Here is a 24,508-nt window from a genome sequence, read left to right as displayed (position 1 = left end):
ACTCGGGGCCATCCCTTAAGGTTGGAGGAAAGGAGATTTCACCAGCAACAAAGGAAAAGGTTATTTACAGTAAGGGCAGTTAAAATGTGGAATTCATTACCCATGGAGACTGTGATGGCAGATACAATAGATTTGTTCAAAAAAAGGTTGGACGCCTTTTTAGATGGGAAAGGTATACAGGGATATACCAAATAAGTATACATGAGAAGGATGTTGATCCAGGGATTAATCCGATTGCCAATACTTGGAGTCAGGAAGGAATTTATTTTTCCCCTTATGAGATATCATTGGATAATATGACACTGGGGTTTTTCGTTTGCCTTCCTCAGGATCAATAAGTAATTATAGATATAGGATAAAGTATCTGTTGTCTAAATTTAGTATAGGTTGAACTTGATGGACCTACGTCTTTTTTAAACCTCATCTACTATGTAACTATGTAACATAGGTAATGATTATGCCAGAATGAAGTAGGCAAACATTGTCCTCAGTATTTCTTTTGTGAGCATTAATTCATTGCAAGGCTCTTACTGTTGTTCAAAGATACCACTGTCAATGGCGGTTGAATTAAGGCAGCAGTAATTATAGATCTCAGCACCACGTGTTAGATTTTATTGAGTTTTATTTGTATCACTTATTCACGTTTTTTTCACTATAATATATTCACTATAAAATAATTAGTGTGGTGTGCACCATAAATGTACTTTCTGTGAATGACTGATTAACTTTGTCTGCCTTTCATTTATGTGTTAAATCCAATTATCTCTCTCCCTCTCTCCCTCTCTCTCTCCCTCTCTCCCTCTCTCCCTCTCTCCCTCTCTCCCTCTCTCCCTCTCTCCCTCTCTCCCTCTCTCCCTCTCTCCCTCCCTCCCTCTCTCCCTCCCTCCCTCCCTCCCTCCCTCCCTCCCTCCCTCCCTCTCTCTCTCTCTCTCTCTCTCTCCCTCCCTCCCTCCCTCCCTCCCTCCCTCCCTCCCTCCCTCTCTCCCTCCCTCCCTCTCTCCCTCCCTCCCTCTCTCCCTCTCTCCCTCCCCTATTCATTATGGTATGAAGTCTTCCCATCACTCAGGAGAATTTGGTTCACTTGAATGATGCGTGAATCTAAAAAAAAAAATTGCTTCACAATCAATACATTTAGAGAGTATTGAACAGGGGTTGTTTTGTTTAATAACTGTAATTTTTGCAGGTAATTATGTGCAAATAATAAAATGAATGATTTATTATATGAACAAATCAGGGGCATTTGAAGAAAAAAAACTGGCATTGAAAATATAATGAGAATTTTTAGGAATGAAAACAGATAATATACAATATATAATTATTAATGTACTGTATGGCGACATTTGTTCCTTCTCTGGTAGGCAAATCTTCCATAATATTGTGTTATCTCATTGCCACTGTTACTGACACTTTGCCTTAAATCCCATGGTAACATTTGAGACATTCTAGCCCAAATGTACCAAGCAGTGCTACCGGAAGACACCATATTTCCCATTCAAGTGAATCTATGTACTTACCATCTCATTTCAAACTTCCACTGAACTATTCTGTATGACAAAGCCATTTTAATGTTTGCAAACTCTTTGCACTTGCTTTATTTCTCTTAATTAGAACCAGAAAGTATGTTGGTGTATGAACATATGAGTCATACTAGTCATTTAGTTGATGCTTGGAATGCAAATATGGGCAGGTTGTTCCGCCTCAAGCCTGCAAGAGATACATACATATATATATATATATATATATATATATATATATATATATATATATATATATATATATATATATATATATATATATATATATATATATATTATTTCTACACATTGCAGAGTAAAGTCAGTTCTGAATTCCTCATGTTTATCTTCACCTCCTTTTTCTCATTAGGCTATGCTGATTATGGAGATTATTGGAGAGGAAATTATGAAACTCAGGCCACGGGTCTGTACCACTACACCCGAGAAGAACTGAAAGTAGATGTGGAAAGAACATTTAAAGAGGTAATGAGCCTTTCTACAAAAAAACTATTTAAATACAACAGAAAGAACATTTGTTTCAAAACTGTCTGAAATATCAAGATAAGGTGCATATAATACCATTATTTTTATAACTGATGTGGTTTAAAAAAAAAAAATAGGCATACTGTAGCACAATTGAGGTACTTTGTCAGGCAGGTTTTCACGTACACTTTTTCCTGTGTTCTAACACAGATGTTTAATTCCTCTTGTAACCCCCTTTCCCTATGCCTAAGGGAAACCGCGGGCGATTACGCATGTTGCTGTTACCTGTATGCTCCACTTCTGGGAGCCTGGGGGGATGAGCTCTAACTTTTAGTGCAGCGCCTGCACCCATGAGGGATCCCAGCGCTGGTGGGATGACTCCTCATAGGAACCAATACAAACATTAATTACAATACCACACTATATATATATATTTATATATATACTATCGGTTTTACTGTAACCCTACAGTATGCAACAACACAATACAATAACACACTGATACAATACCACAATACCACAATACTCCTGTGTGTCTCCCGCAAAGTACTGAGGGTGCTCTGGGCACCTAAACACCCAGTGTCCGCAGAACAATTCCCACCCAAATGTGAGGTAGCGCTACCCCTTGTGAAGTGGTGGAGCACGGTGGGTACCTTCCTGGTCACAGGCCTGACCAGGGAATGCTGATATGAGGAGACACGATCCACGATGAAGTCTCCAGCAAGAGGGGTCCACCTCTCTGCTGCCATGTGTGGCCCTTGTCCAAGGCCGCTGACGCCACGTGGACGTCTGCCCACCGATGCAGTATGGCGGCCATCCCCTAAGTTGGAGAGGGTCTCTATCTGGGGCCTTCCCTACAATACTGAACTGATTTGGCCCAGGGCCTAGCTGGGGCCTAGGGGGCAAGGTACGGGCCAAGTCCAGGAAGCTACTACTCCCTGGACACTACCTTCATCATTGGTGAATAAACATATAAATGAACCATAGTGTTGCAGATCAAAAAACCCAAACAGGAACTGTTCAAAATTCCTTTAAAAGATAGCAGCAAGCAAAAGATAGGGGAGCGCAAAATCTAAAGTGATGGTGATTATACAGTGAAAGCACCCACTGGTATAACATTTACATACCAAGTTGATATAATAAAATAACCGAAATTGACTGGTTATAAAGAAAATCCTTTTGTTACCAACAGGTTAAATTGCAGCCAGGTGTTTTTGGTTGATTTTCAGTAGATCTTGTAATCAGCAGAAGAATGTGTATCTGAAAGGAAATAAAGAGAGGGATATAGTGCAGACGGATTTTAAAGTGAAGCATATCGGATTGCGCATTAACAATGTGAAGCAAAGTTAAAAGCATTGGTTTATAGCAGTGGTTTCCAACTTTTTTTGGTTAAGGAACCCTACGTGAATTCAGAGGAACCCCCAACCATCTCTAATAAGCATGTCTGTGATCAGATGTATTGTAAATTCTTCTGTATTTGATACAATTTTCAAATGACCGGAACATTACAGGGAACTCTTTAGGGATGCCCAGGGAACCCAAGGGTTCCTGGGAACCTTGGTTGTAATATACTGGTTTAGAGGTTTATACTTGATTCAGTGTTACAGCCATCTCACCGCCACTCGTCCACCCTCTGTGGCTGGGGATAGGGTCCGCGACGTCACTTCTGATTTTGATTTCTGAGTCCGCCGCGTCACATCCGGTTCTCGGAGTTCCAATCACAGTGGAAAAGCAAGGTCAGGAACAGCGTGACAGCACAGGCAACATCCCTCCAAGCAGGCAGAGGATAATGCTCACACACCATGCGTTTCGCTTGTCAGCTTCATTAGGGGATTAGGGGAGGTTCTCAATACCCTTAAATACTTTCTAATGCTATCTGATTTGTTAATTGATGCACATTAGATTTAGCAATGCAAAAGATATCAGATTACAATTAGTCCTACATAAGAAGGATAACTGTACAGTACATACAACACAAATATAGATATACAGAAATCAAAGTCCAATTAGCTACATAAGCAATACATTTTTATAAAGATAGCCCAAGAATGAGCTATCAGAATGTCCTACAGATAATTATACTATATAATATAAAATACAGTACTACTATAAATTTAAGCAAAAGGGTGGACAAGTGGCAGTAGGATGGCTGTAAGTCTAAATAGACTATGAGCTTCTAAACCAATGCTTTTAACTTTGTTTCACATTGTGAGTGCACAATCCGATGTGCTTTACTTTGAATTATATATAAATATTTCTAAACCGTCAGCACTACAGTATATCCTGCTCTTTGTTTCCTTTGAGATACACATTCTGCTGATTACACGATCTACTGAAAATCAACCAAGAACACCTGGCTGCAATTTTAACCAGTTGGGAACAGAAGTATTTTATTTATAACCAATTAATTTGGGTTATTTTATTATATCAACTTGGTGGGTTAATGTGTTATACCGGTGGGTGTTTTCACTATATAATCACCATCACTTTAGATTTGCGCTCTCCTATCTTTTGCTTACAGATGGAAAGTGTAAGGCTAAGGCCCCGCTCCCTCAGTCAGCGCGCCCGCACTGCAGACAGGCGGCACGCTGACAGACACAGACCGCAATATGCAGTCTGTAGGGAGCAGGGAGCCGGAGCAAGAGGGGGGCGGGAGGGGGAGGGGGGGCGTGGTTTGAGCGGAGGGGCCCGCTACTCCCCCCCCTCCCTCCACGAGCTCGGTCTCTCGGGCTGCAGGAGGGAGCTGCTGCGGGCTGCTGGAAGGTAAGCAGCTCCCGCTCCCTCCCCCACAAATGCCCTCCTCACACACGCTGACTCACACACAAACACACACACCACCCCCTACCTTGTGTAGGAAGCTGTCTGACAGCTCCCGCTCCCGCCGCTGATAGGCTCATCAGCGCACCACGTGACGTGTCACCGCTCGGGATCACAATTTTCTTGCATCCCCTGGCGGCTGATGCGTCACAGCACGTTGTGAGCCGTGGAGCGAGGGGGGACTGGGACCGGCTCAGAAGGATTCCCCTGCTGGTGGGGAACCCTCACGCGGCCACCCGCGCCGCCGGGCGCAGCGGGTCCCAGCCTTAAGACTTTACAGTCTGAATTCTACGATGATTAAAACTATTTTTTCTTTGCATATCATTAAGAACCAGATGTATCACTGTTTAAGTTGATTATGTCTGTGATCAGCATGTATGTCTTTATCCTTTTAGATAGACCCACTCTACAGGGAATTGCATACATATGTCAGAGGAAAGATGCTGCAAGCCTATGGTTCTGAAAGGATCACTTCCACTGGATTCCTTCCTGCTCATTTACTAGGTAAGGCCTTGGATATACTGGGCTTGCGTGCGTACCAGAGCGCATGGCGTCGCGCGTACTGGTCGCCCGAGCAATCTGTGGACTTAGATCACTCGTGACGGGGAAGCATGGCAGAGGCGTGGCCGTGATGTCCCGAAGCTGGTTCGCCCTCATTGGCTGAACTGCTCACGTGATGCGGCCGTCGCGCTGAAACAAATTTACAAAAATTCTCGGCTCAAAATTCTGCCACGCAGTCGCTCATCATCACGCACGCATAATGGCCGGCCCAATAGAGCCGCTGCATTTTGTTTGCGCAGCATGCACGTCGCTCACACTATGGAGGCAGCCTAAGGCCGCGCTTACAGTCACGGCGACGCTGACGTCACGCTGCGGTCGCTGAAAACATCTAATTGAATTGACTTCCAGTGATGGCGACAAAGCCATCGCATCGCTCCTACTATAAGCGCACGTGACCGATGCAATAAATTTGTTTTGATGCGACGTTGCGTCGCTGGGACTATAAGCGCGGCCTAAGACTTTACTGTACAACTTGTGGTTGTAGAAAAAAATGGCTTCGGAGGATTCCTACTAGTTGGGAGGTGAGATAGTAATGTACAGCAATGGTCCTGACACCCATGCGTAATACTAATGAGGAGTTCTATGAAAGACTCGTACACTGTATACATGATGTGGCTACAGCACATATTATAGCAGCTTGCATGTGGGATGGAACATTTGGTCGTCGCCATTTTGCAGTGAGTTTGGCCGCAGAGAAACCCTCCGCGGCAGCCGATCTGCCACTGGGACTTTTCCCACCTGCCACTTCTACAATAGGGTACATTTTGAGGTTTTGTGACTTTAAGAGATATTAGCGGTTAGGGTGGGGGATAAACTGTAAGGGTTATAGCATCTAGGGTAGGGGGTTAGCTTTATGGGTTTTAGTTGTTAAGGTAGGGGGTTAACTTTAGGGGTTTTAGTGCTACAGATAGGAGGATAACTTTAGGGGGTTTAATTCTTAGGGTAGGAGGTTAATTTAAGTGGTTTTAGTAGTTAGGGTAGGGGGTTAATTTTGGGGCTTTACCAGTTCGGGTAAGGGGTTAACTTAAGGGTTTTTGGATAAGATGTTAAGGTTTTTATGGTTGGGGATAGCGTTATTATTAGGGGTAACATAAGGGGTTTTTAGGGTAAGGTGTAAGGTTAGGGACTTACTTTAGCGTTGAAGCGGCCGGCGGTGAGGTGAGTTGCGGCCAAGTGCCGGCGGTCATTTGGTCACGGCCAAATGTCCTAGACTGTCTCGCATGAGTGTCTATAATGTGTGCTTTAGTTGCACTAAGAACCTTTAGTAAATGCATTAGTACGACACACCACACCACACCATAGGAAATCTTCCAGAACATCACAGAGCAAATCTGCTGGCATTGTTACTATTCAAGATATTTCCTGTATTTAGTTAATCTATTCTGTATTAGGGGTTTGGTGGCACCAGAGTGCCACCGGACCCCAAGCACTTTAGTGTCATCGGGACTCTCTAGGATGAATCATGTGACGTGGCTGGTCCCAGGGTATAGAAGTGGAGGGAGTTCCACTCCCATTTAAGTCAGGCTACCTGCTAAGAAAATCCCACTGTTCTCCTACATTTTATTTAATAGCTCTTAAATATACTATTCATCATAATTATCTTAAATTCTTGTCAATCTATTGCTGGATGAAGAACTTCCCAATGTTCTTCCAGGTACTGCAGTTACAAGCCTCTCTGCTCCTTGTTATTCCAACCAATTGTTTATCAAATGACCAAGAGTAGTCACAAAAAAGATTCACACTGATTTGCAAGCAGCCTAAATTACAAAAGACAATATTTGAGGGAACTAATTATTCCCAGCATACATATGATGCAGCAACCAGGGGGGATAGAAACTCAAAAATTTCCCATTGAAATAGCTTTAAGTAAGTACTGTATTCGATTTGAATTTGTGTAAATAATGCTGCCTATTACAAAAACAATTAATAATAAACAGGCGTTAATCTGGTATTTCCAAGCATTTATACTACTGTATGCTACGCTTTCCTTCTCTCCATTTTCAGGTGACATGTGGGGTCGGTTTTGGACAAATTTGTACCCCCTAGTTGTTCCATACCCCAAAAAAGAAAGTATTGATGTGTCTCCTACAATGGTTGCTAAGGTAGGTCTGAAAATGGTGATTTAATCTAGATACTGTAGCTAAAGCAGTACAAGCAAGAAAATACAAATGTTTGCAGGCATAACAGCAGAGTGACAGACAATATAAACAGATAAGAATCAGATACAAAATATATTCTTACAGGTGTAGCGAGGCGTACTGTCTCCGAGGTTGGGCACGGTTTCGGCGTGGGAAACAATACGTCTTGCTACATCACTATGCACAGTATTTTATTAGTCCTTGTGGCTATATGCATTGGTCTTGAACTGCAGCTGATAAGGAAATACATTGTTGTCCTACAAATTACATTCCAGAATGTTGTATATTATTGGGGGGGATTTACAAAGGTGTCTCTTATGACAAGGAAAAAAATGACCGGGTAAAAAATATATACTTTTTTGTTTGCTAAATCTTATTTTATAGCAGGCAGCCTGTAATAATAGCCACGTTGTCCCTCAATGAAGCAAAACTCTGATCCACTACTGCTATTCATTACAATGAGTGCAAGAGCTCACTGAAAGCCCCCTTAAATCGCAGAACAGTTGCTTTCTAATAGCAATTATGATGAGACTGATCTCATTAAAACAGAAGAGGAACTTCTGACAGCAATTTGACATGGAAATCACTAGCTACTGAAACGCTGCTACAGTATGTACGTGCTATAGAGGTTGCATTGCCCAGTTTAATGAGGGCGGAGCCCTGCAGTTGGATTTATTTGATTTCATATCATACCGGACAAGAGTTTTAGCAAGACTAAGGGCTGATTCTATTAACTCCGGAGAGGCTTTTATAGACTCCTACTCAAGTCAATGGAATTTTTAGGCCAATCACAGTTTTGGACTATATTATCAGTCCCTTACTGTATTACGCACAGAGAGATGATCAGCTATGTGGACAGTGTGACTGCAATGTCAGAGTACCTTTCTGGATGAATATCATTGGACATATTCTTTTAATTGAATTGGAAAACGCATATATATTTTGTTAGCTGCCATACTTGCATGCTTTAGAGCCCTGTTTCAGGAGGTTATTCCTCCATTCCTCTTCTGACTGCAATGTCAGACTGGGGCTGCCATTTTTTAATCTAGCTAATGTTTATGTGCATGTTATTCTCAAACAGCCTTGTGACAAAGTGGCATTTTCAATAAATAAGACTCTAATGGAATATATTGTGGGTTTCAGAACTGGACAGTAGAGCAAATGTTTAAGGAAGCGGAAGTATTTTTCATGTCTGTTGGTCTCTTTGCTATGAACCCTGGATTCTGGAAAAACTCTATGCTAATAGAGCCTTCTGATGGAAGAAAGGTTGTGTGCCACCCAACAGCATGGGATTTGGGATTTGATGACTTCAGGTACCTACTCCAAACACTGTACTGTGTTATGTGATCTAGTAAAAACATCATGAAAGAGTAGATCATTTACCCACATAATCTACATCACAAAGGCAGAGTTTGTATTGTTATCCTGTGATGCAATTAAAAGGAGAAGTGGTCTGGGAGAGCTTGTGAGCTACAGTACATGTTGGAAACTAGATTTGTCCTGTGGTGATATAATACTATTATAGTAATGCCACTTTATGATCAAATACATATAAAGTACAAAAATGTAATCCTTCAAATTATCATTTATAACCATAACTATACTCTCCTGTAACATTACATCACATATGGATCACTAGTCCATTTCCATTACTTCTTATAAAGTACTGTTTACCCACACTAGTGAACTTTTCTAGTAGTTAGTTTATTAAGTGGTGTCTGAAAAGAGTTAAAAGCACAAGAGGAGAGGGAGGAGTTATGGGTCTCAGTTATAACTTGATGGGAACCCAAATATGCTATATAGTCAGGTGAAAGTTTCAGTCACTCATTATCGCTTTGTATTTCAGTTTGAACATTTTCAGTAAAGGTACAATCCCTGATTCACTTTCTTGTAAAAACAAAAGAAAACATTTTCACCAATCAGCACAACTTGTTAAGCTCGCTACACTGATTCTGTATACAGTAATTCATATGCCCTTCATTTACAGAGGGTAATATTTCATTACATATTGCACATTACAGTATTTATTTTTCTTTCAACGTACATGATCTAAGATAACGTTTTACAATTAGGATAAAGATGTGTACCAAAGTAAATATGGAAGACTTCCTAACAGTACACCATGAGATGGGACATATTCAATATGACATGGCGTATTCCAATCTGCCGATGTTGCTGAGGGGTGGAGCAAATGAAGGCTTTCACGAAGCTGTGGGGGAAATTATGTCACTTTCTGCAGCTACTCCAACACACTTAAAGTCTCTTCAACTGCTGCCTGATACGTTTGTAGAGGACAAAGGTAAGCAAATAATGCATCTATTGCATTTGCAGACAAGTATACATTGATAAGTAAGGAGGAGGGTGTGTGTCATACAAAAGGACAAACAAAAAGTGTAATTGATAAGTAATAGATATGAAATGCTTCATTTTGTAAGTGTTGGCATCCAAAGTTAGCAGTGCTGAAAGCTTTAAAAACCTGAATTAGACCCCTAACATTGAGATGCTAAACGAATATTTAACACAATTATTCATGTTGGATAAAATGGAAGGCGAAACCAATAAGCAGCTAAAGAGCCAAACACTATTTAAAAAAATGGGATCCCTTTACTGAAATGTTACCAGACAGGGACAAAGAGGCTGTGATGCGGGCATTTGGCAAAACGTCATGGTATTTACTAAGAAGTCTGATAGGTGAGAGGCCCAGAAGGTGATCAGGGGAGGGGGGTGGGTGGGGGGGGGGGGGAGAATAAAACATATAAAGCCTGTTATCCTTAGATAAGATTAGGACCTATAGCATAGAAACAACAAATTGAACTGTGGGTAAGGGGGAAAGAGGTTCAGAGGGAAATACAAATCCATGATAGGACTGACTCATCGATTTCAAATTTTATTTTATTTTTTGTTGGTCATTGTCTAAAGTAAAAGTAATTTTAATATATTATTTATTGGGTTCATGTATTGTTAAATGTACAGGAATATTGTAATCACTGTAAACTGGTATTTTGTGGTCTTGTTGAAATGTAATTTGTTTTGCTGTTATGGAAAACGTAATGAGAAATGTCAACGATAAAACCTCAATTGGACCGCAGAGGCACAGTGCCATATTTACTAAGTGGTGCTAAGATATAAGGCCGTTTACAGCGAATTCAGGTGCTATATGACTTACTACCACCCAGTAAATATGGACCACAATCTCTACCCAACTATTTACTTAGTTTTTCCTGAAACATATCCCAAATGTATAGCTTTTTTCTGCATTTATATGCCCATAAAAAGCAATTATCTAAGTCTTCCTGTATAGAATGAGAGCTATGAATGTGGAGGACAGAAAGGTAATAACAAATCGTTCCAGATCACTGTATGTTTACTTCTGTGACTATGTTTACTACCAGCCCCGTCCTTACCCTCACTGAGGGGTCTTAGCAATTAAACAACCCTCTCAGAGACGGTGCTTATGACCAGGGTTATTAGGAATATCTTTTTATTCATCAACAATCTTCGCACGTTTGCATATTATCTTTGTAGACTTCAAGAGAGTCTTCTTTGCACATGACACTAGGCTGGAGGATATTACCCTAATACAGTAATAATAATAACTTTATTTCAAACAGCGCTTTTCTCCCACAGAAATCAAAGGGCTCCACAGTTACAATATACTGAAGTGTGCGGAACGCCCACATAGGGATTTTACACGATAAGCCTATTCCAGTTCTTTCAATATTATTGCTCTGTACATCTACTGAACAATATATTATAATAGCTATATTAGTCCAAACAAATGTAACACCATTGCTCTTGTTTGGATACCTTTTTAATGAACTTACAAAATGTTCCACTGGTAAATTTGCAAAAGCTAACTTTCTACTACTTTCATCAGAACAGAGGAAACGAGCATATAAATAGCCTCTTTATAAGCTTCCAAATTCTTATTAATGTAAAATCTTATTGTCCATTTAAAGGTTTCACAGACAAAATTCCTGTATAAGCTCATCTTAGGCAAAGCAATCGTATTCAAAGCATGACTAAGGTTACCTTAATGCGGGGTTCTCAACTCCAGTCCTCAAGAACCCCACAACAGGTCAGGTTTTCAGGATATCCCTGCTTCAGCATAGGTCTTTGTCTCAGTGTTTGACTGAGCCACTGATTGAGCCACCTGTGCGGAAGCAAGGATATCCTAAAAATCTCACCGGGGGGAGAGAGGGGGGGGGGGGCTCAAGGACTGGAGGTGAGAACCCCTGCATTAATCGGCTTTAAATAAATTAATTAAATTGGAGCTTTGTTGGGCTTTGAGGTTGTGTGTGAGGGGTGTATTTTCTTATTTGTGCTTTTTGTTTAGGACAATGCGTGACACTATTTGGCACTGTTAATTCCCCTTCAGTGCAAGTGTCTTCAAGCCGATACCAATTGTGTGAAGGTTCCTTTGCGCTTTTTTTTTTTTACCATTAACTATCACTCTCTCTATTTCCTGAAAATGAACATGTGGAGTTACAATTTTGCTTTCAGAAACAGAAATCAACTTCTTACTCAGACAAGCCCTCACCATTGTTGGCACAATGCCTTTTACCTACATGCTGGAGGAGTGGAGGTGGAAGGTTTTCAGTGGAGAAATCCCCAAAGATCAGTGGATGAAGACGTGGTGGGAGATGAAGTGAGTGTTGAATATAATAAAATGTTTCAGATCACTGATTTTTGTATTTATTGTTTTAAATATTTAAGTATAAACATGCATGCTACCGAGATTAGGAAACATTTTTTTTTTCTCACTTAAAACATCAGTCTCTCCCAAATTGTGCAATAGGAAGCATTTTATTTTTCATGAAGGAAAGTGCCATCTTGGACACATCCATAGAACTGGCATTGGGTTAAAAAAAGGAAGAGGTTTTTTTACTCTTGACTATCATTGACAGTGTTTTCAGTACTATCCCGTAGATCAGGGGTACGCAAACTTTTTTTGTTTGCCCCCCTGCATGCTCGTCTTTCCTGATAAGTTTTATGATTTAGAGCATGCACCATTTTTGTGACGTTTTGTTTGCACATTTCTCAAATGTATGTATGTCCTTCTGGAGATATGGACTCCAGAATGGTACAAGGTACTCTAGGTTAGGTGTTACCAATGATCCAGACAGTGGCATTATTACCTCTTTCTATCTACCAATCCCCAAAGAACCTAGCATCCTGCTTGCTCTCCCCATTGGTTTATTATATTGCTTGCCTAATTTTACGTCAGCTGAAATAATGACTCCTATGTCTCTTTCCACTATAGTAGTTGACATTATAGTGCCAATACTCCTGTATTCTGCCTTCTCTTTCTTTATGAGTCTTATATGAGGGAGAGTATGAAAGGCCTTACTAAAATCTAAATATGCTATATCTACTGTTCCACCCTGATCTATTACCTGAGGCACCCAATCAAAAAAACAATTAGGTTTGTTTGACATCATCAATAAATCCATGCTGCCTCGGACTTTGTAAATTACTGGTCTTTTGATTCTCTGTTTCACCAGTGTTTCCATTCATTTTCCCACTACTGACAAAAGGATTACTGGTCTGTAGTTATCAGCCTCTACCCTACTTCCGCTTTTGTGATGTAGGACTAAGTTTACGCTGCGACATTCACTTAGAAGTACACCCGGTAGTACTTCTGGGTGTTGTACATCCTAGTAGTGACTAGTTAAATATCTCTATTAATTGTGTTGTCAGAATGCCCCTAAGCTCTTTTCATATCATTAAGTGTTTCCCATCTGGCCCCACTGACTTGTCCACTTTCAGTCTTGAAAGTACCAGTAGTCTCTCCACTTCACAGTCAGCTGTGAAGACAAAGCACAAAATAACGAATAATGTGGTCTGTTATATATTTGTCTTCCTCACATAACATGACACTCCTCGTCTGTTTTTAGTCTTGCTACTCCTCCTTTTGCTTTTATTATTTTACTTACACATCTAACAATATTTTGTCCCCTTTCTTTACTCACTGGAATCTTTTCTATTCTGCTTGGATACATCTGATTATTTGCTTATCCTCCTTCTGATTTAGTTCTCTGTCTTCCTCCTTCTTTGTCTGCCTACTGTATATTTCCTAAAAGCTGTCTTTACAATACATGCCATATCTTTTTTTATCTTGTGCTTTCACTAACTTGTCTTACAAAAAAAGTCTGTTGCTTTTGCTGCTTTAATATTGTTCCACCTCTGAAGTCAGGCTTCGTCCATATCATAGTTTTTGTGTGGTATGACTCAGCCTCTATCTTTATACTAAAACAGGGATAGATAGAGAAGATTCTTCTCTGCCAGTGCTCAAGTGAAATAAATTGCTTCTCTTAGGAAATAATTGTTATTTGATATTGCACTTTATTATTGTTGGGAAAACCAGGAAATGTATGATGAGTAAACCTGTATAATGGTCAAACTATGCTCAGAATTGGGGGTGTGGGTAACACATAGAGAAGGGATGTCAAGGGAACCTGAGTGAACTAGCGACCCTGACCCCTATCTAAATAATGACTCCAACAACCCTTAGAGCTAGACCATAATAATAAAATACAGTGTCTATGACAAATTACTCACGACCCTTAGGCATACGGTCCTTCTGGTTATTGCGTGCTCTCAGCCCGATATGTGCAAGGTAGAAGATCACCCTAAATGGGGAAAAGAATGGTGGTGCACAGCGTGCCAACAGATGCCTCATGCGTTCCGGAAGCAGGAAGAATAGCGGAAGCTGGTTGTCAATTTTCCATGCAAAAGTTTTTATACACAGCAGTGAACAGCAAAGACAAATAGTTAAAAAGAAAAAAATATCTTAAGAAAGGACTCTGACGCGTTTCGTGCATCCACTGCACTTTGACAAAGTGCAGTGGATGCACGAAACGCGTCAGAGTCCTTTCTTAAGATGATTTTTTCTTTTTAACTATTTGTCTTTGCTGTCCACTGCTGTGTATTAAACCTTTTTGCATGGAAAATTGACAACCAGCTTCCGCTATTCTTCCTGCTTCCGGAACGCATGAGGCATCTGTTGGCACGCTGTGCACCACCATTCTTTTCCCCATCTAGGGTGATCTTCTACTTTATACTAAAACACACTGGTTGATGACAATTGGAACCTAACCTCTCACCTACAACTACATCTGATACTTTGTCCTTATATGTAAGTATTACATCTAGTATCATTAACTGCTCATTACTCTGCTTCTCACTCTGTGTATTTGCGAGACTGAATTTGATCAACATTGTTCCATTCTGTCTTCTTACTGTATTACACAAGCGTAAGGTCTTATGTGGTTAGCACTGATGTTGTTTGAATGTATACTGTAGTTGTTTTCCAGTATTTCTTGCCTCAAAGACTGATACTGTATGCATAGAAATCCTGCCAAATATGTGTTATGGAAGTTTCTCAGTCAACTTATTATTTTGATACATTTTATTAAAAAAATAAATCTGAAGAAAGAGGCAGCACACAATGTAAAAAACTCACTGTGATTGCATAAAGTTCTTACAAGGAATAAAGCTCATGAAACTGAAATCTTAGACATACTTTTTACAGGTGCCATGTAAAAAAAATCTGAGTATTACAAAATGCCTTGTTAAAAATATATCTGTTTTATAATAGATAGATGGGTAATGTTAACTGCAAGACTTACAAATGTAGGCATACTTATGTTATATTTGTTGTCTCTAGACGTGATCTTGTTGGGGTAATGGAGCCTGTCCCTCGTGATGAGACATATTGTGACCCGGCAGCTCTTTTCCATGTGGCTAATGACTACTCTTTCATTAGGTATGTATCCGTGTAACATGTAGGATATAGCATGAAACGATGCATAACAGTAGAGATGGGCGAACTTTCCTCCTAAAGCTGTTCCTTTGAGCAGCGGATTTCCGAAGATTAGTCTTAAAATGGCCGATTCGTTTCTTTTTTTTCACCCTCTTACTGCAAATCTGTCTGACGGATTTTGAATCCGAACCTCAAACTGAATCCGAATCCATCAAATGGAATTATAATAGTGGGGATGAGGAGTATATAAATCTGTCAATCCGAGACCCGTGGACTGATTTGAAAGAAACCGAACAGTGGACAAAATCCGACTTCGTATTTCAGATCGGATTTGGCCTGAAAAGTCTGGGAAAAATCTACAGATCGGATTCTGACAGGTTCGCCCATCTCTATATACAGTAACAGTCTACGTCAGTGCTGAAAGGTTTCTATCTTTACGTTCCGTTGTTAATTCATTTGTATGAAAGAGTAGTACACCAGTACTCACTAAAAGCTTTTTCATGAATGCCCCTCCCGGTGCTCTTTACGCCACAGTCCCAGCGTCTCAAATCTGGATCCGGTGGATGTGCAAAGGGCATAGAAGAAAAGAGTAGGCACACAGGAAGTATTTTGCATGTGAGGGGTGTACACATCTGAAGAAGGGGATAAAACCCATAAGCATTATATGTACCTGCTCTGAACACAAATAAATAAATAAAGCAAGCTGCAAAATACTCCTGCATGCCATATATTTTCTTCTATACCTTCTGTATACGATCTTCGATCCCTTGTTACTGGAAGTGTGGCAGTACATAGCCTCAAAGGTAATAGTGTTTCGTGCTAGTTTGTTTTTCAATTAAAGTTAGCTTGTGTTTCTTAAAGATGCAGAACTGACTCTTAATTAGCATAGAATAAACAAAGTCTGATCACGTGATACATGTTTTTCATTTGATAGTTTTCAAGCATCAAAGCATTCATCTCCAATAACATATCAATTGCTTGAAGCAGGGGTGAGCAAAGTTTTCCCCCTGCCTGCTCTCCTTCCCTGCTCGTGCCGCCCCCCCCCCTGCTCGGCTCCGGCGTCAAATGACGCGGCGGGGTCATGTGACATCATGTTGCCATGGCAACACGACGTCACATGATCCACGCCATATGATGCTGGTTTACCATGATGCTGGTTTACCATGGCAACGCGTCGCCGGAGACACCACCAAGCCGTCTGAATCAAGGTAGAAGTTACAGAAGCCTTGCATGGTCCCCTTGTATTTAATTTAAATGCCTTGGGAGAGAACATGGGACCTTGAACTGTCACGCCCCCCGTAGAAAATCATGTGCCCCCCCACTTTATACACCCCGGGCTTAAAGCACCTGTTTATAAAATGTATCACTGAATCATCGCCCGGATGTTAACAAAAACATACAAACAACAGCTTAGTAATGCCTCACCTTCTTTTGCTAATATATACACTCATCAGTGTATACCCTTGGGTAATAAGTATAAAAGAAATACGTCAAAATCAATGTGGCTAAATGAACAGGTAGGGGAGGAAATGGTCAAGAAGAGGAAGGCATTTAGATTCTTTAAGTCAAAAGGGACGGAGGCATCTTATCAGAATTAGAAGGAATGTAACAAAAATTGCAAAAGGGCAATCAAATTAGCAAAAATGGATAATGAAAAAAAATTGCAATAGTAAGTAAGGTCAACCCTAAAATGTTCTTTAAGTACCTTAATAACAAAAAAATGAGAAAATAAAATATAGGGCCCTTTTAGTGTGAGATGGGCAGACAGATTATTGGAGATAAGGAAAAAGCAGAGGTATTATACAAATTCTTTGTCTTTGTGTTTACCAGGGAAGAATCCATTTCAATTGTAGTGCCACAGGAGGAAGCCGCAACCTCTATATTAATGAATAATTGGTTAACTGAGGAAGAAATTCATAGGCAGCTTGAAAATATTAAATAAATAAGGCACCTGGCCCCGATGGCATACATCCAAGAGTTCTCTAGGAGTTAGGTTCAGTAATAGCCAAACCATTACATTTAATATTCAAGGACTCCATTTCCACAGGCTCAGTACCACAAGATTGGCGTAAAGCAGATGTGGTGCCTATATTTAAAAAGGGAGCTAGATCACAACCAGGGAATTATAGACCTGTAAGCCTGACTTCAATAGTGGGGAAACTACTTGAAGGTTTAATACGGGATAATATTCAGGAATACTTAATGAAAAACAAAATTATTAATAATAGTCAGCATTGATTTATGAAGGATAGATCGTGCCAAACTAACCTTATTTGTTTCTTTGAGGAGGTAAGTAGGAATTTAGACCAGGGTAATGCAGTTGATGTGGTCTACTTAGATTTTGCAAAGGCTTTTGATACGTTCCACATACGGTTGGTGTACAAAATAAAGGAAATTAGACTCAGAATAAAACATGCACCTGGATTGAAAACTTATTGAAAGATTAGACAACAGAGGGTTGTCCTAAATGGAACTTTTTCAGGTTGGGCTACGGTCATGAGTGGAGTACCTCAGGGATCAGTACTGGGACCCCTGCTTCTAACTTGTTTATTAATGACCTAGAGGTGGCATTGTGAGCAAAGTCTCCATCTTTGCTGATGATACTAAATTGTGTAAGGAAGTAGAATCAGAGCAGGATGTAATTTCTCTCCAGAAGGACTTGGAGAGAGTGGGCTTGGGAGAGACTTGGGCAGGTAAATGGCAGATGAGGTATAATACAGATAAATGTAACGTTATGCATTTGGGAAGCAAGAATAAACAGGCGACATACAAATTAAATGTGGATAAATTGGGGGAATCTTTGAGGAAGAAGAATTTAGGAGTGCTTGTAGACAGCAGGCTTAGCATTTATGCCCAACACTATGCAGTAGCTGCAAAGGCAAACACGATCGTATCTTGTATTAAACAGGCAATGGATGGAAGGGAAGTAAACATACTTATACCCCTTTACAAAGCATTAGTAAGACCACACCTAAAATATGGAGTACAATTTTGGGCACCACTCCTTAGAAGAGACAGTATGGAACTAGAGAGAGGGCAGAGAAGAGCCACCAAATTAATAAATGGGGTGGACAATCTAACTTATGAGGAGAGGCTAGTTAAATTAGAGTTAATTACATTAGAAAAGAGGCGTCTAAGATGGTATATGATAACTATATACAAATATATTCGGGGACAGTACAAGGAGCTTTCAAAATAACTATTCATCCCACGGGCAGTACAAAGTACTCAGGGGCATCCATTAAGGTTGGAGGAAAGGAGATTTCACCAGCAACAAAGGAAAGGGTTCTTTACAGTAAGGGCAGTTAAAATGTGGAATTCATTACCCATGGAGACTGTGATGGCAGATACAATAGATTTGTTCAAAAAAAGGTTGGACATCTTTTTAGAAAGGAAAGATATACCAAATAAGTATACATGGGAAGGATGTTGATCCCGGGAGTAATCTGATTACAATCTTGGAGTTGGGAAGGAATTTATTTTTCCCCTTATGAGATATCATTAGATGATATGTCACTGGGCTTTTTTATTTGCCTTCCCATGGATCAATATACTGTAAGTATAGATATAGGATAAAGTATCTGTTGTCTAAATTTAGCATAGGTTGAACTTGATGGACGTATGTCTTTTTTCAACCTCATCTACTATGTACTTATGTAACTATATAGGATGTGGGCAGTGACTGCACTTCACCTTGTTCCGCCCCTATTTCTGTACCAAGGTGTAACCGAAACAGGTTCTTGTTGGGTCAGTTTCTTAATAATTTGGTGAATGAATCTCTTTCTTTTTTACCAGTATTTCTATTCTCTTTTCTAAATTGCATCACGATCTTTACAGAACTACCACAAGAGCTAGATTCACTAAAATGCACTGATTATTTACAAGGACCTATTTGCGGTGCCATTAAATAACAATTTACCCCTTCTTATTGTTACAGATATTACACCAGGACCATTTATCAGTTCCAATTTCAGGAAGCACTTTGCAAAGCTTCTAACCATGTTGGTCCACTTCATACATGTGACATCACTAACTCCAAGGAAGCTGGCAAAAAGCTACGGTGGGAAGAACATACTTGTGTTATATTTATAATAAGCTCATTAAATCGTAAATAAGAATCGCATAAGGCTGCGTCCAGGGTTGCAGCAGCCGTACGGATGCGCGCTGAGGCTGAGGGAAAGCGGGTGCTTTCCCTGGCCTTGGTTAGCGCGCCGTCCCGTGGGCATGTCGGGGGGCGGGCCAGTGACGTCACGGAGCTGGTTCGCCCTCATTGGGCGAACCACTCACGTGACCGGCCCTGCGCTCCCTTGAGCGCTTGAATCTAAAATTCTCATAAGACCCACGCTTCCGCACGCTTGCGGAAGCGTGCGTGAACCCCTGCTAAAGCCGCTCTCATTGCGGCTGCAGGGGCTCACTGGTAAGCACCAGCGCGCCTCAGCACGGGTCAGCGCCTAAGCGCTGACCATGCCCGAGGCCTAAGGAGGAATGATGTGGCATCAGCCTATCTTCTCCTCTATTCTATTCACTAGGCTAATTGTATTTCACTATTCTTGGAATAATAATAATAATAACCTTTCTCTTTATATGCAATTAATATTAATGCAGCAATCTTGCCTAGCCATATTTGTTTTAGCATTAATTTATTGATTGAATTATTTACAGGACTAGAACTGATCCAACCTACTTTAAACTCCACAGACTCCTGCCTCCCTCCTGCCCTCCCCTCCCCCCCCCCCACCCTCAGTCCCAGGGATTGTTACTGGTGTAGTTACTGGTGTTACACTTTCCTCCAGGGGAAACAAAATGGGCACCAAATGTCACAAGTCCTGCAAGCCAATAGGATGTTGTAACGTCATCCATTGCATTTTACAATTGGACGGTTATTTTAATTCCTGTGAGAAAAGACCTGTGATTACACCTGTGAGCACCAACGGATCCGGGCAAAGGTAGCCAGAGCTAAAATGATCACAGTTGAGCTCCGAAGGTTCTCATGTAAAAAATATTAGTTAGGCGGGATTGCTACTTTGATTATACACAATACATTTAACATAATAATTCATCATAATGTGTTATTCAGGTGAGATGTGCTAGTATTTTGCACCTGTTGGCTATTTAGGACTTCCAACAATCCAGGATTGGATTCACTTACCCCAATGTATTTGAAATGGACTCCTACTATACTACTGCACCATAATCAGGATTCAGGCATCACTAAGCCTCGTTTCCAGCCCACAGATTCTGTCTGCAGCCACTGCACTAGAAACATGAGACACTGCCAGTGAAAAGGATAAAACACAATTTAAAGTTTTATCCCAGTTTTGCACTGTAGTGAAAATAACACCAGACTCATCATCAAAGCAATGGCAGAGTTTTCAGTATTAAAAGATTTGTGAAAAATGTTGAGGGCAGCTTTGATAAAGTACCTCCACAACCGTAAAATGAAATTCACACGGCGTCAATATATAGCACTACTGAGGACATTCAATTTCAATGAGATCCGACTGGGAGTAATTAATCTTTATCCATCTGCTACTCAAACCAACTGTTACTACAAGGCTTCCGTCCAGTTGCCAACTAAACCAAGTTACCCAGTCCAAATGTGTTTATGGTTATCTTTTCTCAATAGACTAAAAGGGCTTCATAACCCACAGTGATTTGTAAAAATAACAAAAAGGTAGAGAGGGATTAGCCCGTCCAGCTGCCTGTGAGGCAAAGGCTCATGTTATTTGTGGATCATTCAAGTGGCTCATTGTCTAATCCAATTACCCTTGCTTAGTTTAAGTCTCTATTCAATATGTTCAGAAGATGTCTTCCCCATGCTAGAGAAGAGGACTAAGCGGCTTATTCTATATCCGCCAAAGTGACAAGAGATGGGCGAAATAGTCCCAATCCAGTTCCCATATTTTTTAGACCAAATCTGTCCTCGCCCACCAAAATCCGTCTGGGGATTGGGTACTAAAAATCTGTGCAGATTAATCCAAATCCCCATTGGATAAAATCTGGACAGATTTTTAACAATCCAATCTGTGGATTCTATAATCCATGACCAGATATGGAGATATCCCTGCCCCCCCCCCACCCCCCATGGATTAATCATGTCCAGATTTTTAACAATCCGTCCATGGATTTCAGATTGCTCTCAAAAAGAAAAGAAAAAAAAATCAGAAAATGCGGATTTGCTTTTGTGAGACAGATTCGCGGAAATCCGAGGACCAAAGGAACCGGCCGATCCGAGGCAGATCGAGAGACACCCCAAAAAAATCACCCATCTCTAGAAGTGACTGTTTGGGCAGTTTCTGGTTGAAAATCCCCATTGAACTCAATGGGGATTTTCAGTAACAAAAACCTCCTGAATGGCTGCTTCGGTGGATGTATGTATATCTATATTTATATGGCGCCAATCATGTACATAGAGCTTCACAGCAGTAATACACGTGACAATAGGAATAAGTGCTTCATACATAAAAGTAGACCTTGTGAAAAGGAGTTCCTGCCCCAAAGAGCTTACAATCTAAATGGTAAGTAGGAAGAATATACAGAGACAGTAGGGAGGCGTGTTATGGTAAGTGCATCTGCAAGGGTCATGGTAAATGCATACAAGATGTGTACTATCAGCCAGCGGAGCTACCCAAATGCTTAATTAAAGAAGTGTGTTTTAAGATGGGCCTTAAAAGTAGAGATAGAGAGAGACAGGGGAAGAGCATCCCAGACTTGTGGGACAGGAAGTGAGAAAGGTTTTAGGTAGGAGACAGATTTAGATACAAAAGGGTAGACAGATAAAAAATGACCCCCTCAATCTTCTACAGCACAGAGAAGACAACGTCATATTGAATATAGATCTAAAGGAGCGTCTTACCAAAATCTACTGTGGTACAAACAAGAAGCACCAGAATTATCCAGGAAATATCTAATGTGTTAAGCAATTGGATCCCCCCCCCCCCCTTAATATCTCAAACTATCAATGTAAATGGCTACAACAAAAGGGAGATGTTTTTCAGAGTTTCCCTTTAGTGTTTGTACACTGATGAGAGATGAAGATGGTGTGATCAATGTCAGCATGTTTTCTCGTCTCATTCTTTTCCAGTGACATGCTGGAACTTGGGCAATCTAAACCCTGGACTGAGGCACTGCAGAGCATAACGGGGGGGACAGAAATGGATGCCAAACCTCTGCTCAACTACTTTGATCCATTATACAAGTGGCTACAGCAAACTAATTTAGAAACAGGTACTTTGAGAATATTATTTTATCACTACCAGTAGTTTAACGGGCTCTAACAGTGTATTTTACCAATGAATAATTACCGATTAACACACGATTCGATACCTCCTTTATTATAAAGCAGCCGAGTTTCCAAGATCACCACCAGTACAACACACAAAGGCCCAGATTTACTAAGGGATCCTAATGTGAATGGTTCATTAGAATTTACAGCACTGTTTAGTAAACATGTCAAAAATACCAATTATGTTATATCTACAGATGTATGAACTTTTCCGGATGAAGGCTATTTGTGAAACACAGATTTAACATGTGAATTTTACATTATGTATGAGAACATTTTAGTATGCTCATAAAATGTTGTATCAAAGTGCTCGTAAAGTAAAATATTTACAATGAGTGATTTCTGGAAATGTTGTGTTTAGATGTAATTGTATGCTTTTATTTTGGGGGCCCCTAACCCTTTATGACTACCTCTGCATCTCATTGACATGTCTATTCATAAACGTGACTCCAGCGCATTCACACACTTCAAAAGCAATAACATTACCACTGTACTAATCTTTCCTATAACTCTCCTAAAATAATACGACCTTTAAAGTCAAATGGTATTTATTCATGTTTTGTGAACATTTTTCTATCATGTATAACTGTATTTAAAATGTACTACATTATCTGGTACTTATTGTATGCAATACATTAAGTATCTGATCTTTTAAACATTAGACTTGGTACTACTGTAGATTCATTTTACAGCAAAAAGATATAGAGCAAAATTCGATTAAATTTGTCAATTTTGCCAAAGACCAATCTACACTCAAATATGGGTTTTGCTGGAGAGGAAGAGAAAGGGAGAGAGTCCTATTTAGTTAAGTACCCACTGTATATTTAAATGATTACATTTGCATATTTAAGGTAGAATTCTTAAGCGTATTCACAGGTATCTCTCCACTTGTTGTATAGAGGAGTATTTATGGAGGTATATAAATCAGTGGATACTTTACTAAATAGGACCTCTCTATCCCTGATAACACGTTTTTAACTCCAAGCCTTCTTTCTCCTGCCTAGAGGATGGCTGATTCAAATACAAGTACCAAAAGCAATTAGATTTGAGGGTCCTGGAATTTGGCATTTTAATAGTAATGTACAGATTTTTTATCAGTGAGACGCCATTGAAATCTAGCAGGGCACAGGTGCTAAACATCAGTGAGACCAAGAAAATCAGCAGGAGTTCCCAACTTAATAATGTTACAAAATGAAATTCAATGGTTATAAACAATATGTGAAAAATCTACTGTGAAGCAAGGCAGCAAAACAGACGATGTATCAGAATATCCTTATTGAATTTAGATAAGATGTATTAAATGATTTTTATCTCATTTAAGGCATAATGGAAATTGATTAAAAAAATGCCAGAGATTAGCAGAGTTCTATATTAGTTGCTAATAGAATTGAGTAACAGTAGCTAATAACATTGTATAAGGTACGTTAACAGATCAGTGCCTTCCTTTTCCCTTAGACCAAAGAGGTATGCATTGTTTTTTACTGTAGTGGGAATGGGCACTCATATTTAAAAATATATACATAAAATGGTATTTTTGTATGCTGCTACAGTATGATGAAGAAATAACTAATGAATGCTATTTATACTCTTATTCTTAGAATCAATCAAAGTCAGGATAAGCCTAAAATCTGCTTTAGGAAAGAATGCGGTAAGAAAAAAGTCCACAAGAATCACTCCTTATGTTTTTGTCTTGGGGTGACGTTTTCTAATCTTAGAAAGAGAAACCTGTGCTATCTAGTACCTATAATAGATTCTGTGGTGGGAACTATGTCAGATGAATATTCATCAGCACAAGAAAATCCAGTCCAGTAAAGGTGCAAATAGGCTGGAGTTTGTAACACATTAAGGAGTCAAACATTTCCCATCTGGCTCACATTGTCTGCAGTCTGTTGGCAATGTATGCAGTCAGTACAAGTTGTTGCTGCACATTAAGGTTTCCAAGACT

General features: G+C 40.0%; 1 protein-coding gene across 1 annotated transcript in view; it reads left to right on the top strand.

Annotated features, from left to right (window-relative positions):
* ACE2 (angiotensin converting enzyme 2) overlaps nucleotides 1-24,508 on the top strand; it is a 71,960-nt gene that overhangs the window by 19,843 nt on the left and 27,609 nt on the right. The window contains exons 5-14 of the mRNA XM_075594116.1: nucleotides 1,885-1,997; nucleotides 5,210-5,318; nucleotides 7,380-7,477; nucleotides 8,657-8,826; nucleotides 9,586-9,812; nucleotides 12,017-12,161; nucleotides 15,183-15,281; nucleotides 19,216-19,338; nucleotides 22,363-22,505; nucleotides 24,162-24,211. Coding sequence (XP_075450231.1) covers nucleotides 1,885-1,997; nucleotides 5,210-5,318; nucleotides 7,380-7,477; nucleotides 8,657-8,826; nucleotides 9,586-9,812; nucleotides 12,017-12,161; nucleotides 15,183-15,281; nucleotides 19,216-19,338; nucleotides 22,363-22,505; nucleotides 24,162-24,211 — 1,277 coding nt within the window. The remainder of the gene's footprint in view (nucleotides 1-1,884; nucleotides 1,998-5,209; nucleotides 5,319-7,379; nucleotides 7,478-8,656; nucleotides 8,827-9,585; nucleotides 9,813-12,016; nucleotides 12,162-15,182; nucleotides 15,282-19,215; nucleotides 19,339-22,362; nucleotides 22,506-24,161; nucleotides 24,212-24,508) is intronic.

Source organism: Ascaphus truei, chromosome 3, assembly GCF_040206685.1.
Source record: "Ascaphus truei isolate aAscTru1 chromosome 3, aAscTru1.hap1, whole genome shotgun sequence".
NCBI lineage: Eukaryota > Metazoa > Chordata > Amphibia > Anura > Ascaphidae > Ascaphus > Ascaphus truei.
Note: the sequence above shows the minus strand (reverse complement) of the source record. Positions and strands in the feature narration are given on the sequence as shown.